Raw genomic sequence first — 18358 nt, 5'->3', positions numbered from 1 at the left:
ATTTCCTAATGATGATCCAAACGCGAGATTTGAGAAGTGCAGATTAGTGCTTGTTTGTTGTTTTTACGTTCACAAATGCAAACATGGTTTATGTTTTAGTATCCTTACCTTACCATCTGTTACGTTCTGCTCACATCGCGCTGGTAAAGTTGATCGATTAGCTTAGCCATCCGTGTTTTCTGGGTCAGATTCAGGCTCGTGTTGATAAGGTAGTAGTAAATACGATAGTATCTCGTGGCTTTCACTATTGGTTTGGGAGCTCATCTTCCAAAACTTGGCAAGGAGCATCATATTTCTGATTACGTTACTGAGGTATTTGGCCAATCACAACGCACTGGATGTTTCAGATGGGCGGGACTTGTATGGTATGGTATGTGGAAGATAATGATTTTTTTTAACCATAAACCACACGAACACATTGTATTACACCAAATACACAAAGTAATGTGCTTTTTAGCCCTATAATATGACCCCTTTAAATAAGCAAATGTACTTGCACAGATCTGTTTATTCATGGGTGTGCTGATCTGAAGATGAGGTGTGTTTAGGTGCATTGTTGAAACGTTGCGTCATTGACCAACTAAAATCTGGTCTAAAGTCTATGGCACAGTTTATTTATTTATTTATGCACGCTATTAATATGTGCCTATAAGTGGACAACGTGCGCACAGTCTGCTTATTACACACACAAGTAGGGCTGTCACAATGATTAAATAATCGTCTCATCGCGATTGTTTGACCTCATCGCGATGATTTTAGATCACCGCAATGATTGTACATCTCTCTTAAAACACAAGGGGGAGCTGCAGCAACTTTATAAATGAGACCTTATCAGATGACGCCCCTAACTGACAGTGTAACGAGATGCATTGCAAAGCTATTAAATACAGTGGAAAAAACAGCATTTTAAGAAATGCTGCAAATACTTGATAAGTAGTATAAAACATACATTTCCAAAACGCCAATTACAAATTTAGGGGAGTGAATGATGCTATTCTTAAGGATCTGTAAGGAATACATTTTTTTGCATGTGGTCCAGTACTGATATGACCTTAGTAGGATTGGCTACTATTTAAGGCCTGATCTGGTCAGTTTATTTTTTTGATTGCATTTTTATTTGTAATTATTTTTCAGATAATTTCTTATGAAGAATTTTCAGTTTTTAAAAGATATATTCATTAAATAATTACTTTTAAATATGTGTGTATTAATATTTACTGTCAGGTAAACCTTGAAAAAGATTTCATTTAAATAATCACAATGATGTATGAAAATTTATTTCATGAACAAACAAAAAAAAAGTATGATAAATAAATGTCAAAGCAATAAAACAGACAATTCATTATCATAATCATCACAATTTATTAGATAATTAACCGTCAGCCAAATTTAATTATTGTGACAGCCCTACACACAGGGACGTGCAGAAGCATGCAAACATGCCAAGTTACAATAGCAAAGATTATTATTGTGTACATAAAAATAAAAATGCCTACATTTTATAATGGATGTCATAGTATGTATCAGAATGACCAATTTGCAGTAATGACAAATGAAATTGGTTTCCTCTCTGGGCAAGCGTTCAGTCTTTGCTCTTGCAAATTCCACCATAAAAATAGCGAATCCGCCATGGTGCATGCGCAACTGGCTTTTAAAGAGAATGGAGATGACACCAGATGATTGGTTTATTGCACGTTGCACCCAAAACACACCCATGACTCATTAAGAGAATTCAACTAGCAAAACTGGATTCAAAGTGCACCTGTGCCATGCCCTTACAGTAGATCATTAAAATAGAGCCCACTGAGTGTAAAAGACTGTGCATGCTCACAATACCAACTCACTATCTATTCACCTCCATCCATCGCTCCATCCCTTCATTTCGTTCCATTATAGCAGCATGAGGTGGGGAGAAGAGGACGAGGACGTGTGTCTCGGTAAAAAAAATCAGTGCTTAGCAAGCTGAAGATGGAGAGGCAGGTGTTTAAGATTCTGATGTCGTCTCACTGTGTACTTTAGCTAGTGCAGAGCTTTACCGTCCCGCTCTGTGCTTTATATATTTTCTGGAGTGGGATGGAAATATATAGAGAAATATAGAGAAACGGAGACATGTTATAGCGTTTTGCAAAATAGTATTTGGGGATAAAACAGTGAAGTGCATAGGATTACACAGATTAAACCTGAGAATGTGTGTGTGTGTTGGTTAGGTGGATGTGATGAGGTAAAGAGAGACGGTCCATTGGAAAGAAAACCCAAATGAGATCTTTTAAGTCAAAGTAAACAAGGTTTGCAACCCATTTTACTTCAGTAATGTGATGTGAAACGGAGTATTAAACAGAAAAGAAAGTAGAAGTTGGACTTTTTATCCATCAGGTATTGATTGGATTGTGATAAATGGTCTCTGTAAGAAGAGGCTTTGTGATGTCAGTTGAAATAAAAGAAGTTTGATCAGACTTTCATAAGTTTCTGAGCTGTGAAAGTAAGACCAAGCTTTGAGCAATAAAGTTGTCCTTTCCAGGGAGGATTATCTAAATATCACAAGTGTTTCAGGTCATCTGTCACATCCCTCTCAGTCTCTGATCTGTGACTTTATTAGTGGGCACCAAAAGCATGTGGGGTTCTGCGATGTACAGAGTTCTCCCAATGTTCCAGTCACTCCATCTCTGTCTCCGCCTCTTTCTCAATCTCCAGCAATGACCTCAAGGTCATTTTGACATAGGGCCTCATCAGCACACACAACTGCAAGACAGATTGGGCATTCTCTTCTAGTGTTTTGCCTCCTTTATCCTTCATGTCTCTGAAACAACGTTCAATCGGAATATCGAATAAGAGAGCTGCCGGGGGGAGTGTACAGAGATTTAAATAAGGCAATATGCTGATCTCCACAATTTCCTGCTCTTGGTCATTTCTAGGAGCTCCCGGAATCTCGGCACTGTTGAATTTATGCCAGCAAGTTTTGTAACATAAGTGAAAGTGTCAGAGAGAATTAATAATAAGCTTGGATGATGGAAGAGAGGTATGGGAAAGAGACAGGAAGAGACAAAGAGGCTGATGTCGGGAAGACATGGTGATGAGCAACCGTGTTGCATCAGAGAAAACGCATTCGCATTACGTCATATCACTGTACAGCTAATGTCAAAGCAGGACTGCAGCGCTATGTTTTTGATTTCTGAGCTTTCCTCAGGACACTTGTCAGTGGAAAGTGATGAAATGGAAGAAAGGAAGAACTGTATTAAAAAATCATTCTTAGAGAGTCCTTTTACTACCTCTGCGACAAAGTGACAGGCTTAAACATCAGAGACGAAACATCAGAGAGTGTCTGTGAGGATTGTCTTTCACACATACCCTCACATCATCATTTCTTTATTTCTCCATCTCTCTATATCTGTAGTTCTGTTAGAGGAGTTATATGACTTCAAGACAAGACTTTCGATTGCAGACAAAAAGCAATACTGTTTACACATCCCTCTTATTGTAATGTGAACATTAGTGTTAAAATCGCCCTATCGTCAGCCTGTGAGGTCGCCAATACATGATAGTATTAGGGGGCGGGGCAGTAGTTTTCTAATTTATTTATTTGTTCATTTTTTTGACTTTTTTATGTCAAGTCACTTGATTGGTGGTGGACAAAAAAGAAGCAAGGGCTACACTGTCATAACTGCAACCTTCTTAAAACTGATGCCAATAGTCCATCCGCATCATTAAGTCAAGGTCTTCTAAAATTTCCTGCGTGCCAGGGAGCGACAAGAACAAACTCGCTGGTTTTAACCCACTGCGCGCCTAACAACCTCTCTAATGCAAGGAAATGTCAGAGCCGTGCGTATTACAAGTTTAGGTTCTAGAAGGAGTCCATGCCACGTGCATTCAGGTCCAACACGCGCGCATTACAAATCCTTTTGCACAAAGTAAAGCCCACAAACCCTCTCATGCGAGGGAAAGCATGCAATGCGCATGTTATTGTGAAACAAAGATGATGACAATAATAACTATCGCCAGCTATCTTCATGAAAGCTCGCTATTAGCGATATGTATGACGATCGTCGATACACGATACTGTCTATCGGCACAACCCTAGTGAACATATAAACACAAAGTTTTTATTAAAAGCTAATTATTATTAGAGGAGCTCTGATGCAAAAGCCGCAAATTCCACATTCGTCAAAAATGAGATATTAAGTAAATGCTCTCGGCACGTATTATATGCACATTATAACCAATTGTGGCAGTAAAATGGATCACAACGCACCAAATGTGTGGTTCAGTTTCTTCATCATTTGCTTGTTTAGTTGCATCTTTTGTGATTTTGCAATATATTTACTATATGTGTCATCCAAAGAAGTGATTTTTTTTCAAATAGAGGTTTTTGTCAAAAAAGCTAGCATGCACTTACAGGGTTTTGCAGCGAACATTTGTTAAATGGGTCAATGACATCAAGTTAATTACTTTGTGTTCGTATGGTTCAATTAAATGTAAAAGGGTTAAAATGTCAAAATAAATTAGCAGATTACTTGCATACTTTTTTTTTTTGAGGACCAAGTCTAAAATTTCTGGTTTTATTTAATTTTGAAAGAATATTTGGGGGATAATTGCAAAAATGTTAATGTGGGTTAACCGGTCTGTGTCAATTAGTGTTAATATTTTTTTAAATGAAAATATAAATATATTAATAAAAAATGTGGAATAAAATATAATCATCTAGTTTAGTGTAAAAAATTTTTTACATACATTTTTACATAATTTGTCAAAGATTATTTAGAAAAAAGAGCTGTTTTCAGCATATATCAGGACAAATATTACAAAAAGGCATTAAAATTTACATTTAAAAATAATAAATAATAAAAAATAAATTTTTTCAAATGTTTTTTTATGATTGCGCTCACATGCCATTAAGGTGGATTAAATATTTAATATTTCTCATTCTTTGGTGCAATTGTGGTTACACCATTTGACATTTTCAGGTCCATTCATTCTTAACTTTCATAAAAATGGTGCAAATGTATTTTTTATTGCATAAAATTAACATATACCTGATGCATGTTTTAAAACAAGTTTTTTTTTTAAGATTTTTGAATTTCTCATCTTGCCAAACCGTTTTTGTCACTGACCCACATACCAATGAAGTGGCTTAAATATGGCTATGCATATGTGATATTTAAAAAAAAAAAAACAAGACATAAAAATAATCAGATAAGACTATTGAGAAATTAATGTTCTGGTACTGTTTATCAAAGTGTACAGAAAAAGTGTTTGACTAAGCAAGATTGAAAGCATTAGTGCATCTAGTGCTAACTGTCCCAACCCCCTCGTCTCTTCCTGACATTCCACCTCCAGGGTCCCTGTATCTCATTTACCATCCAGCTTACAAATTGAATTATCCTGACCACATCTCGCTTTCGATATATCCATTTATGCATTATCGGACCCTCATTCTAGATTCAAACTGCCAGCCAGACCACCGAACATTCAATAAGAGGCTCGTAACGGAAAAATGGCTGTCAGTTCACATAATCTGTTTAGTGCTTACCTGTTTCACATACTGTACTGGCAAGAATGGTGCAGTAGTTCTCTGTTCGGTCGTTGTTTCGTTCCGGGACTGCGGCAGTTTGTTTGAGTCCCACTGATTTAATTTGTTTTCACAGTCTGTCATTATAGAGTACAGCAGTTGCATTCCTAACAAAACATTAATTTGCTTAGTTTGGTTCAAGGCTTTGATTGATTTTGTTTTAACAATGAATATTGAAAAAAGCTCCGATAGAGGTTGTGCTTTTCCCCCTGAATGCACCTGATCCTATTATCTTACCTGTTATTCATGATGATCTCAAAAGCATGTCCTGGTAGTATGTGGTAATCTGCTTATCATCTCTGTGGAACCCAACAACCTATACAGGCTGGGGCTACTGTTGATTACCGTCGGGCTCGAAGATGGGGGATGTCATTGACATTTCTGTTTGCCGCGCTCAGATAAGGTCACCCTTAGTGCATTAGCACTGGGAAATTGACAATCAGCCTGAATAGTTGCAAAGTGTTAGCCTTCTTTAACATGCATAATGTCTGCAGCTGTGTTCATCGCCACCGCAAAGAGATGAGGAGCAGTGAGTGAAATGGAATGAGATGAAAGTGTGGGAGATGAAGATGAAATGACTGGGAAAGAGTGAGTGGAGAGAGTGAATCTGAATGATGAAGAGGGAGAGAAAGAGACGAAGATGTGCTGGACGGAGGACGACAAATCGTCTGTGTTGTGTGATGAACATTTCAGATTGCAGAGTTTACACAAATGAATCAACACACGCAGCTGCTGCAGTATAACATTATGCAGGCTATAACTTTGCGTCTATGACGGTGCTTAAGTTCTACGCTAAAATAAGAAACAATTGTTTAAATAATGTGTTTATGTGAGTGTAGTTAAGTTTGTGCTGCATTATGAAGATGTTTGCAAAATGTTTAAATGAAATGCAAAATGCTAGGTTTCTATGAGGGTTAGGTTAACGGTTTGAGGATTGAAAGTGTCTTTGTCCTCTAAAGGTAGGTACTGTAGGCAGTGAGTGTGCCTTTGCTTGGTGAGAGAGCATGAATTTTTTTAAAGGTTGTTTTGAAAGATAAGAGTGTGGAAATAGAGAGACTGATGGAAACCTGCAGTATTTCAGTTTATACTGCAGCATTGTTAAATACAGTGAGGAAAATAAGTATTTGAACATACTGCTATTTTGCAAGTTTTAGAACTTAGAAATCATGGAGGGGTCTGAAATTGGTGCATGTCTACTGTGAGAGACATAATCTAAAAAAAATCCAGAATTCACAATGTCTGATTTTTTAAACTATTTATTTGTATGATACAGCTGCAAATAAGTATTTGAACACCTGAGAAAATCACTGTTAATATTTGGTACAGTAGCCTTTGTTTGCAATTACAGAGGTCAAATGTTTCCTATAATTTTTCACCAGGTTGAACACTGCAGGAGGGATTTTGGCCCACTCCTCCACGCAGATCTTCTCTAGATCAGTCACGTTTCTGGCCTGTCGCTGAGAAACATGGAGTTTGAGCTTCCTCCAAAGATTCTCTATTGGGTTTAGGTCTGGAGACTGGCTAGGCCACGCCACGACCTTGATATGCTTCTTACAGAGCCACTCCTTGGTTATCCTGGCTGTGTGCTTCGAGTCATTGTCATGTTGGAAGACCCAGCCTCAACCCATCTTCAATGCTCTAACTGAGGGAAGGGGGAGTTCCCTAAAATCTTGCAATACAGTATTGTTCAAAATAATAGCAGTACAATGTGACTAACCAGAATAATCAAGGTTTTTAGTATATTTTTTATTGCTACGTGGCAAACAAGTTACCAGTAGGTTCAGTAGATTCTCAGAAAACAAACAAGACCCAGCATTCATGATATGCACGCTCTTAAGGCTGTGCAATTGGGGTATTAGTTGAAAGGGGTGTGCAAAAAAAATAGCAGTGTCTACCTTTGACTGTACAAACTCAAAACTATTTTGTACAAACATTTTTTTTTCTGGGATTTAGCAATCCTGTGAATCACTAAACTAATATTTAGTTGTAGGACCACAGTTTTTTAAAACTGCTTGACATCTGTGTGGCATGGAGTCAACCAACTTGTGGCACCTCTCAGCTGTTATTCCACTCCATGATTCTTTAACAACATTCCACAATTCATTCACATTTCTTGGTTTTGCTTCAGAAACAGCATTTTTGATATCACCCCACAAGTTCTCAATTGGATTAAGGTCTGGAGATTGGGCTGGCCACTCCATAACATTAATTTTGTTGGTTTGGAATCAAGACTTTGCCCGTTTACTAGTGTGTTTTGGGTCATTGTCTTGTTGAAACAACCATTTCAAGGGCATGTCCTCTTCAGCATAGGGCAACATGACCTCTTCAAGTATTTTAACATATGCAAACTGATCCATGATCCCTGGTATGCGATAAATAGGCCCAACACCATAGTAGGAGAAACATGCCCATATCATGCTCCATGCTTCACTGTCTTCACTGTGTACTGTGGCTTGAATTCAGAGTTTGGGGGTCGTCTCACAAACTGCCTGTGGCCCTTGGACCCAAAAAGAACAATTTTACTCTCATCAGTCCACAAAATGTTCCTCCATTTCTCTTTAGGCCAGTTGATGTGTTCTTTGGAAAATTGTAACCTCTTCTGCACATGCCTTTTTTTTAACAGAGGGACTTTGCGGGGGATTCTTGAAAATAGATTAGCTTCACACATACGTCTTCTAACCGTCACAGTACTTACAGGTAACTCCAGACTGTCTTTGATCATCCTGGAGGTGATCATTGGCTGAGCCTTTGCCATTCTGGTTATTCTTCTATCCATTTTTATGGTTGTCTTCCATTTTCTTCCACGTCCCTCTGGTTTTGCTCTCCATTTTAAGGCATTGGAGATCATTTTAGCTGAACAGCCTATCATTTTTTGCACCTCTTTATAGGTTTTCCCCTCTCCTATCAACTTTTTAATCAAAGTACGCTGTTCTTCTGAACAATGTCTTGAACGACCCATTTTCCTCAGCTTTCAAATGCATGTTCAACAAGTGTTGGCTTCATCCTTAAATAGGGGCCACCTGATTCACACCTGTTTCTTCACAAAATTGATGACCTCAGTGATTGAATGCCACACTGCTATTTTTTTGAACACACCCCTTTCAACTAATTCAACTACTTGCCCAATTGCAAAGCCTTAAGAGCGTGCATATCATGAATGCTGGGTCTCATTTGTTTTCTGAGAATCTACTGAACCTACTGGTAACTTGTTTGCCACGTAGCAATAAAAAATATACTAAAAACCTTGATTATTCTGGTTAGTCACATTGTACTGCTATTATTTTGAACAAGACTGTACATGGTAGGGTTGGGTACCTTTCACATTTTTACCGGTACCGGTTCCGATGCCGGTACCTGGAATTCGATACCGGTACCCAGCGGTACCTTTTTCGGTACTTTACTCTGACTTAAGTGACTTTCAGTGGACATAATAAGCCCAAACCTCTCATTTTCAACATTTTGTTATTTATTTCGAAATGTTTAATAATACACACAATCTTTAAAAAAAAAACATTCTTATAACATCCAGGGCATATGTCTTAAATATAAATAAAATAAATAAATAAAATATATAAGTAAGACAAATGATCAATGAACATAAACTTCCTAAAAGCAACATAAAAGTAAACTTTTATGTAGAAAACAATACTAGCAGTTGATTTTTAGAAAAATCAACATGTCGACGTTCTCAGGTAAAAGCCATGACAGAGCGGTAGAGAACACTCGCTCTGAGGATGTAGAAGAGGACTGGACACAGAGATACTTTTTTGCCAATCTGGCCAGCATTGGCATTTGGTCCGCATGTGGTTAAATGTGTTCGAACAGCCACATGGACTGCCTTCTCTCCTCCTATTTATCTAATCTGAGGTACTGAGGACAAAGTTTTACGTCATTTCTGACTTTTAGCGTGAACACACAGTCTTTAGGCTTTCATTGATAAAGCTAAAAGCGGCTGATCTACCCAGTTTCATTTCGCGAGCGCTTGAAAGTTGTGTGATCTTATTTCATTAATTGTGCTGAAAAATCTGAGAAAGCTCCAACATATTCATGTACAAAACACTGTGCAGCATGTTTACTTAAAACACAAGCATAGTACTAGTTCGCGTCCATTTAAACCCGTCATTACTCCAGCTTGCGTTAAAACGAAAGCAAAGGGACTTCCCCGCGGTCTCCACGGACCACCACTCAAAGAAATCAGGACAGAAGCGATCGAAAGTGGACAAAAGAGACGGACTGGTGTTGCTAAATACCAGGTGTAAAAAGAATTTGTCTCTCTCGTCCACTAGTGATCCGATCGACGAAAACGCATCTTAATAAGCTTTGATATAAGCTTAATAAGCTGTGCTTTTAAACACACACTGTGTTTAAATAAGTGCTTCCTCAGGTTGGATGTATTACCACTGCTTGCCTTGCACTTACGGTTACAAATATTACAGGTAGCATTGTCTGCATCATCCTTTGTGAAATTTAACCACGTTAGATCGCTTTCTGTTAGCCATTAAGCAAGTTGCAAAGGGATGTCACTTACCACACGATCTCTCTCTACCGAAATTGAGCACCGATTGATTTTATGTGAATCGATACTGGGTAGTACCGACGCAATTCGGTCGGTGCCTATAAAAGTACCGAGGTCGGTACCCATCCCTAATACATGGCCCCGGTCATCCTCTCCTTAATACAGTTCAGTCGCCCTGTCCCATGTGCAGAAAAACACCCCCAAAGCATGATGCTACCACCCCCATGCTTCACAGTAGGGATGGTGTTCTTTGGGATGGTACTCATCATTCTTCTTCCTACAAACACGTTTAGTGGAATTATGACCAAAAAGTTCGATTTTTGTCTCATCTGACCACATAACTTTCTCCCATGACTCCTCTGGATCATCCAAATGGTCATTGGCAAACTTAAGATGGGCCTGGACATGTGCTGGTTTAAGCAGGGGCATGCCATGCATGATTTCAGTAACCTTGGAAACGGTGGTCCCAGCTCTTTTCAGGTCATTGACCAGCTCCTCCCGTGCAGTTCTGGGCTGATTTCTCACCTTTTTTAGGATCATTGAGACCCCACGAGGTGAGATCTTACATGCAGCCCCAGTCCGAGGGAGATTGACAGTCATGTTTCTCTTCTTCCATTTTCTAATGATTGCTCCAACAGTGGACCTTTTTTCATCAAGCTTCTTGGCAATTTCCTGGTAGCCCTTTCCAGCCTTGTGGAGGTGTACAATTTTGTCTCTATTGTCTTTGGATAGCTCTTTGGTCTTGGCCATGTTAGTTGAATTCTTACTGATTGTATGGTGTGGACAGGTGTCTTTATGCAGCTAACGACCTCAAACAGGAATTTAGGAGAATAAATGGAGTGGAGGTGGACATTTTGAAGGCAGACTAACAGGTCTTTGAGGGTCAGAATTCTAGCTGTTAGACAGGTGTTCAAATACTTATTTGCAGCTGTATCATACAAATAAATAGTTAAAAAAAATGTACATTGTGATTTCTGGATTTTTAAAATTTTTATTATGTCTCTCACAGTGGACATGCACCTACGATGACAATTTCAGACCCCTCCATGATTTCTAAGTGGGAGAACTTGCAAAATAGCAGGGTGTTCAAATACTTATTTTCCTCATTGTACTTCATTCTGATTGGTTGACAGATCATCTGGGTTAAAAAAATAAGTTTTTAATTTGAATTTCATTGTGACTTTAAATAGACTCTTAAATAATCTACTGTATGTGTTCACAAAACATCATACGCACATAGTACAAAACATTTATATCTGCGAGCTGCACATTGCACAGCTAATTTGCTACCATGATATATCTGTAGTATACTCCCATGAGTTGTGCTTTTAGTAACACATCCCACCAAATAATAATTAAATCTGCTATCTCAGTATCTCTCCAGTAACTATTCTGCTCCTTCCACCAACATTTTAGGTTTTTGCTTTAGAAGGAGTATGCTGGCACTGAATGATAACCAAATGATAAAACGTGATATGTGCTACATCTCATCATATTCTGTGTGTGATAAAATCAAATGTGATGTTAACGAAATGTCTTCAGTTCTAATCTGATCTGACTGGGTGTACTGTACAATTTCCTGGGACAACATCAGAAATGAGATCTGTGTGGTTTAAAAAATGTTTTAGGCCGTTTTATCCATGTTAAGTGAAAATAGCCTGAATATAGCATAATATTTAATTTTGCAAGGATAATTTTAAGTTCAGAGTGGTCTGCTTTGTCTTTTCTGCTTTGTCTTTTCCTTAACACATCAATCTGACCTTTGACTTTTGAGTAATTAACTGATACAGCAGGGCTGAGGTCAGTTAGTGTGACTGTCATATTAAGAGTAAATATTTTTCTGAAGGCTATGGTGGTTATCTGCCCTTTCTTGATTTTATTCATTAGCAGTCCCCTTTTTCTGTTTTAGTGACCAACCTTTTGCTCCCTAATTTTATTTTATAAAACTGAACGTTTTGATGTCGCTAAGCCATGGTTTATTTAAGGGAGGATTATTTTTCATTTTTTGCTATATAAGGGTGCACATTATATGATTTCACATATAACAGCTTTCACCCGATATATGAATATCCAGCCTGTTATGATAATGCTACACAAATAATATGTCGAAAAGTAACTTTCAATAAATATTTTTATTGTGCATAAATAAATAAAAAAATCCCCATGACAGGGCTACACATCCATATGGGAAGAGGTTTCCTGATTGATAAACCATTGCGAAGCAGTTGTCTCTTTGCTTCTGCTGTTAAAAAGACAATGTTGGCAATTCTGCAAATTTTTATAATTATTATTATTTTATTTATAGATCATACTGGCCATGCAATTTAGCCGGACGCACTACGTGCTCTGCATGTCATTTTTAAGAACTGTTTTTACAGATATAAGTTTTATAATGCATTTAAAACAGGGTGGTTCTCTTGTCAAAAGTTGAGCTATAAAACACGTAAGCTGTTCCTAAAATTTCGGTGATGACACGAACGATATCTGCACCGAATTAAAAACGTATATTTATGCCTGACACGATTGTTTCTCTTGTGATTTAATATTATGGTCGGTGTTCGCTTTCAAATGATAGAAAAGAGATTCCTTAAACTTATGATTTAAGAATTATCAGATGTTTCTGTACCTTTCTTGTTATAAATTAACATTTAATGAATTGTATATAACAGTGGTTCTCAAACTGGGGGGCCGCGAGATGGTGCCAGGGGGCCCTAGTTTTATTACACTTTATAAAATAATTAATAATTTTTTGCAATTAAACCTAAAAAATAAGACTACTAACCAACAGCACTACTTTGTATCATTTAATATGTTTTGTTTAATTAAAATAAAGCAATAAACCCCGAGAAGCAGTGGGTTACCAGTGCATTTTATAACAGCTAAGGGGCGTTGTTAGGCACGACGCGAAGCGGAGTGCCTAAACCCCCTTAGCTGTTATAAAATGCACTGGTAACCCAACGCTTCGAGGGGTTTATTGCGTTTATAAAACGGTTACTTCATATGCATAACGTTAGCGGGATTTGATAAAATAAAACACAAATAAGTTGTAATTATATTAGTACAAATATTACTCTTCCGCCAAACAAAGTAGTTCCTCAGAATCAAGTGTGACTGAAACAGAGCGCAGTTCCCAACCAACAGAGATGCAGCAAAGACACAATGAAAATATGATTTAAGACTGTGGTGTTTATTTTATAAATCACCATTCATCTAATTTATACATTAACATTTATATCGTAACTGTTGAAGTGATGATCAAATATGCTTGGAAGCATGCTGAACTCTTTCCCCGTCAGCGTTTTTTTTTTTTAAGTTGCCATAGTTTAATGCCTTCCAAAAAATTATCTTCTTTATATAAACATAAAATATCAAATGAAAGAACAGACCATCCGCTTTGAAACAAAAACAAACAAAAAAACATTTCATCCTACCTTCATTTGATCTCTTATCACCTCTCAAATTTTTTTATTAAAAGCGGAGATAATTCCATTTTTGTGAAGAACTTTAGTAAGAGATCAGATTCAGACGGAGCCATGAACAGTACTAACGGTGTTTTCAGTGAATGCTTCAGTGTTTAAGTTGGGTAAGATCGCCACCCAGTGGATAATAGCGGACGTGTGAACTTGAGTTATAAAATCCTCAGACAACGTTTTCTCTTTATCGACGAGATGACTCAACAATATTTATTGACATTCATCTGTATATCGCCATTAATAGTGCAATTGTAGACAAATTAAAAATATGATTTAAGACTGTGGTGTTTATTTTCATAAATCAATACGCAGTCAGTGGCGCAGTGATACTAATGTAATGTGGTCTGAACCGTGAGGTTACCGGTGTATTTTATCACGGCTTAGAACGCGTTTCAACCAATCAGAATGAAGAACCAGAACTGCCCGTTTTATAAGTTGAGTTTTAGAACAGTTTCTTCTCATAAATTTTTTTTTGGGGGGGGCCGCGAAGGAATGCACCGTACACAAGGGGGGCCGCGTGCTGAAAAAGTTTGAGAACCACTGGTATATAAAGCTTACTTTTTATTATTTACATTAACAACCAGAGTTTATTTGTCATTTGTCATTTTTTTGGGTCACGACTACTTTGACGCGCTAAATCTCAAAATTAAATAAGATCGCTGAACTGTATCCGGGGATTCCTAGGCAGGATCACATTTGTAATTTTTTTGGTTTAGTTAACGAAAATCTATTTTGTTATATCTTTGTATGATGTTCTGTACATTGTGGTTTTAAAATGTAATGAGGAATCATTTAACATTTAACTTAATAAAGATAGCAATGCACCGTCAGTTCCCTTCATCACTTAAAAGGCAGTTTTGGTCACTTTATCAAAAAGTTGTTTCTGTATGCTGCTTAAAAGAAAAAAAAGTTACCCATTTGTTGACTATCTGGTCTGGTCTCCCACCCAACCCATGCACACACACACATAAATGATTCGACTATAAGTTGACCATAGGCAGCAAGATTCGACAATTGTGATTCGAATATGTAAATCCATAGTTGGGGACACCCCTAGTTTATTTGCAATAAATCACAACTACAGTATACTCTTTTCTTTTATTGTTTATATGTCAGGTACTAGTCACGCCTTATGATTATAAAAGAACATTCCAAAATCACCATTGTGCCCTTATTTTTTATTATGTAGATAAAAAATAACGTGATGTCAGTTATGCTTAACTTTTAAATATTAATTTCTTGCACTTTTCTCTTTCTGTCTCCCCACACAGGGCGTCTGCTCTCAGAAGTGTTACCACATGTTCATCATAGAGACGGTGTGCGTGGCCTGGTTCTCCCTTGAGTTTCTACTACGTTTCGTGCAGGCACGCAGCAAACTGGAGTTCATTCGCGGACCCCTGAACATCATCGACGTCATGGCCATCCTGCCCTACTACGTGTCATTGGTTGTGGATGAGGAGAACCCGAACGAGGACTCTAGACCTACGGGAAGCAAAGGATACCTGGACAAACTAGGGCTGGTATTGCGAATCCTCCGTGCCCTTAGGATTCTATATGTGATGCGGCTGGCCCGCCACTCCCTGGGCTTGCAGACGCTGGGGCTGACGGTACGAAGGAGCACAAGAGAGTTTGGCCTCCTCCTGCTCTTCCTTTGTGTGGCTGTAACGCTGTTCTCTCCGCTGGTGCATCTCGCGGAGAGTGAGCTGACTGGAGTGCAGGATTTCAGCAGCATTCCCGCCTCTTACTGGTGGGCGATCATTTCCATGACGACGGTGGGCTATGGGGACATGGTGCCCAGGAGCATCCCAGGTCAGGTGGTGGCACTCAGCAGCATCTTGAGCGGGATCCTCATCATGGCCTTTCCGGCCACCTCCATCTTCCACATGTTTTCCCGTTCATACCAGGAGCTCAAACAGGAGCACGACAGGCTATTTAAGGAGGAGTGTGCGGCAGCCGCCGCAGCCGCTTCCGAGGGACAAGAAGAGGAGCAGGACAAAGGATGGGTGGACTATCCAGCTCCCCGACTAATTCTCACCCCGGACACTGAGACGGCAGGTTCCATTGAAGATCTCTCTTTACTGGGGAATGGACATGAGACACCTGGGAACAACAATTACTCTTTACCAGCTGGAGCCTTTTAAATGATGCTGACGTTGTGGTGTACACTTAGACTGGATTGCATCAAAAATTGTTCTTCCAGGCCCTGACACTAAAGGAAAGGGTGTCATTTCAAAGACATCTCTGTCTAAACAATGAAAACTTTCAAGGACCTTCACGATTCGAGTGAAGCTTTTGTCTTCCATCAGCCACAAGCTGACTACATCTCATTAAAGTAATACTTCCCTCACATTCTCGTTGTGGACTTAACTGCCATGTCGAATTTATCACTCAACCAAAAATGAATGAAATAGAGGTAAAAATGTTACATACAGTAGTTAAACTTACTTTATGCAGCCTTGTTCCATGCTGTTAGATGTACAGCAGTGAAATTCTGTTTCCTTTTTAACAAAATCCAAAGATGGTAGACTGACGTAATAATTTTTTCAGGTTTCGTCTCCTGCATTATTTGGGACCGACATGTAATGTCCCTTGTACAGCTTTGAATAAAAACAGCAGTAATCTCCAAGCACTTTCCTGTTTTTTTAGGATTCATAGGATTTTGTAATCCTCTTCTTTGAAATGCTCAATCATTGCACAGTCAACCTGTTCCCTTGGTTTTTAACAAAACAGCACATAGTGTATGTGCCTTCACCATCTGCCAACTCTGGCAGGTAGCCGCTATACGTGGGATTCAACGATGTTATGACCTTAATGACGTCAATCTCCTGTTCCAGGGAAGTATTTTATCCTCTCATCTTATTGTGTTTGTGCTTTTTGAACGGCTTTTTTGTATAAGGTCACAGTATTGTCCCATTGCCCACTGCTGACAGGGGCAGTGGAGTCCAGCAGTGGGGAAAGTTTTTATTATTCAACATGCATTGAATTCCCAGAGATCGGCAATAAGTCTTGGTGGATTTTGCTTCGTCAACAAATAGGAAATTTGCACCGCTAATCAAATTATTCGGTAGCGTTGCGTCATTGTTCTGTAAGCTGATGAGCCTGAATCCCTAAAGGCTGAGTCATGAATTGGAAAAGTGCAGAACAAAGCAGCTAGGCTTGATCAAATTACAAGCATAGCTCTTATGAGGATTAACTACCTGGTTAAATTATTAAATGGACATCAACTTGTTCTTAACACAAAGGTTCACCTATTCATTACTTGTTTCTGTTTTATAGTTGGCACAAGTCCAGGATCAGATCTCCAAAATTTCCTATGGCCAGTAAGTTTCTGTTAATCATTAGCTCCCTAGAAGTTCCCAGAAGGCAAAGCATCTTAAAAATAGTATGCCAGTAGTGAACATCATGTGCTCACTATGCTAATGAAAATGTTTTCCCATCTGTCAAGTCATTTGACACAGATGCGTGTGTTTTTTTAATATTAAGTCACTGTACTTTTTAACAGTTAAAGGATTATTCTATTTTCTTTTAAAAAATCCAGATAATTACTCACCACCATGTCATCCAAAATGTTGATGTCTTTCTTTTGTTCAGTCGAGAAGATATTATGTTTTTTGAGGAAAACATTTCAGGATTTTTCTCATTTTAATGGACCCCAACACTTAACAGTTTTAATGCAGTTTAAAATTGTAGTTTCAAAGGATTCTACATGATCCCAAACGAGGCATAAGGGTCTTATCCTGCGAAACAATTGTCATTTTTGGCAAGAAAAATAAAAAATATGCACTTTTAAACCACAACTTCTCGTCTTCCCCCATTCGTGCCAGCGCGACTACACGTAATTGCGTAATGACGTGGAAATGTCATGTGTTACATATATGAAACACACATTTGCGGACCATTTTAAACAATAAACTGACACAATGACATTAATTAGTATCATTCGACATACAATAACGTCAGAACGGTCCTCTTTCAACACACTTGTAAACACTGGTGCGTAGTTTCGCATACGTCATCCGTGACCTCTTCACGTGATGACATATTACACTGACAAAAAATGACAATCATTTCACTAGATAAGACCCTTATGCCTCATTTGGGATCATTTAGAGTCCTTTGAAACTGCAATTTTAAACTGCATCAAAACTGTTACGTGTTGGGGTCCATTAAAGTCCATTAAAATTAGAAAAATCTTGGAATGTTTTCCTCAAAATAATAATTTCTTCTCAACTGAACAAAGACAGACATCAACATTTTGGATGACATGGTGGTGAGTAAATTATCTGATTTTTGTTTAAGAAAATTGACTAATCCCTTAACCTTTAACAGTCTTCTAGTAGTACAGGGATGTTTTGTAACACGCTCTGTGAGAAAAGCTACTGTATATGGTTAAAGTGTAAATCGGTTAGATATTAACTTAGCTATGCATTTTAAAATGCAATTGACATATTTCCATAAAGTTCTTACAGTATAGTAAACTGTTATGTAACATAAGCCTAAAGATATTTTAAACATTTTGATGTATCATATTTTACTGCAGTGGTGACAATTCACATGAACTTAATAGCCATCTATACCATTTAACAGCATTATATGGCAGAAGCTTGCCGATATATTGCATCAGTTCAGCTTTTAAGAAGCTTTTAGCAACTGCACTTATTGAGGCATGCCGTTGAAGGATTGCATAAATGATATATCATACACCATCATTTATAAAAGACAGCCATGCTGTATCTAGATGACAAGTGTCTTCTAGTGGCACCTGTGATTGATGTTGAAAATAGGGTTAAGGGTTTTAAAGGCCAT

At 38.1% G+C, this 18358-nt stretch overlaps 1 protein-coding gene across 2 annotated transcripts in view; it reads left to right on the top strand.

The window, feature by feature from the left end:
- Positions 1-16858, top strand: part of kcng4a (potassium voltage-gated channel, subfamily G, member 4a) — a 34967-nt gene extending 18109 nt beyond the window's left edge. The window contains exons 3-4 of one of the 2 annotated variants that reach the window (XR_010542455.2): positions 14824-15965; positions 16199-16858. Coding sequence is in view for 1 of the 2 variants with exons in the window: in XM_065278801.2 (XP_065134873.1) it covers positions 14824-15693 (870 nt within the window). In the remaining variant the exon portion in view is untranslated. Of the gene's footprint in view, positions 1-14823; positions 16179-16198 lie in introns of those variants that run through there. The other variant, XM_065278801.2, reaches the window with a different exon arrangement.
- Positions 16859-18358: the final 1500 nt, after the last annotated feature.

This window comes from Paramisgurnus dabryanus, chromosome 9, assembly GCF_030506205.2.
Source record: "Paramisgurnus dabryanus chromosome 9, PD_genome_1.1, whole genome shotgun sequence".
NCBI classification, from domain to species: Eukaryota; Metazoa; Chordata; class Actinopteri; order Cypriniformes; family Cobitidae; genus Paramisgurnus; species Paramisgurnus dabryanus.
Note: the sequence above shows the minus strand (reverse complement) of the source record. Positions and strands in the feature narration are given on the sequence as shown.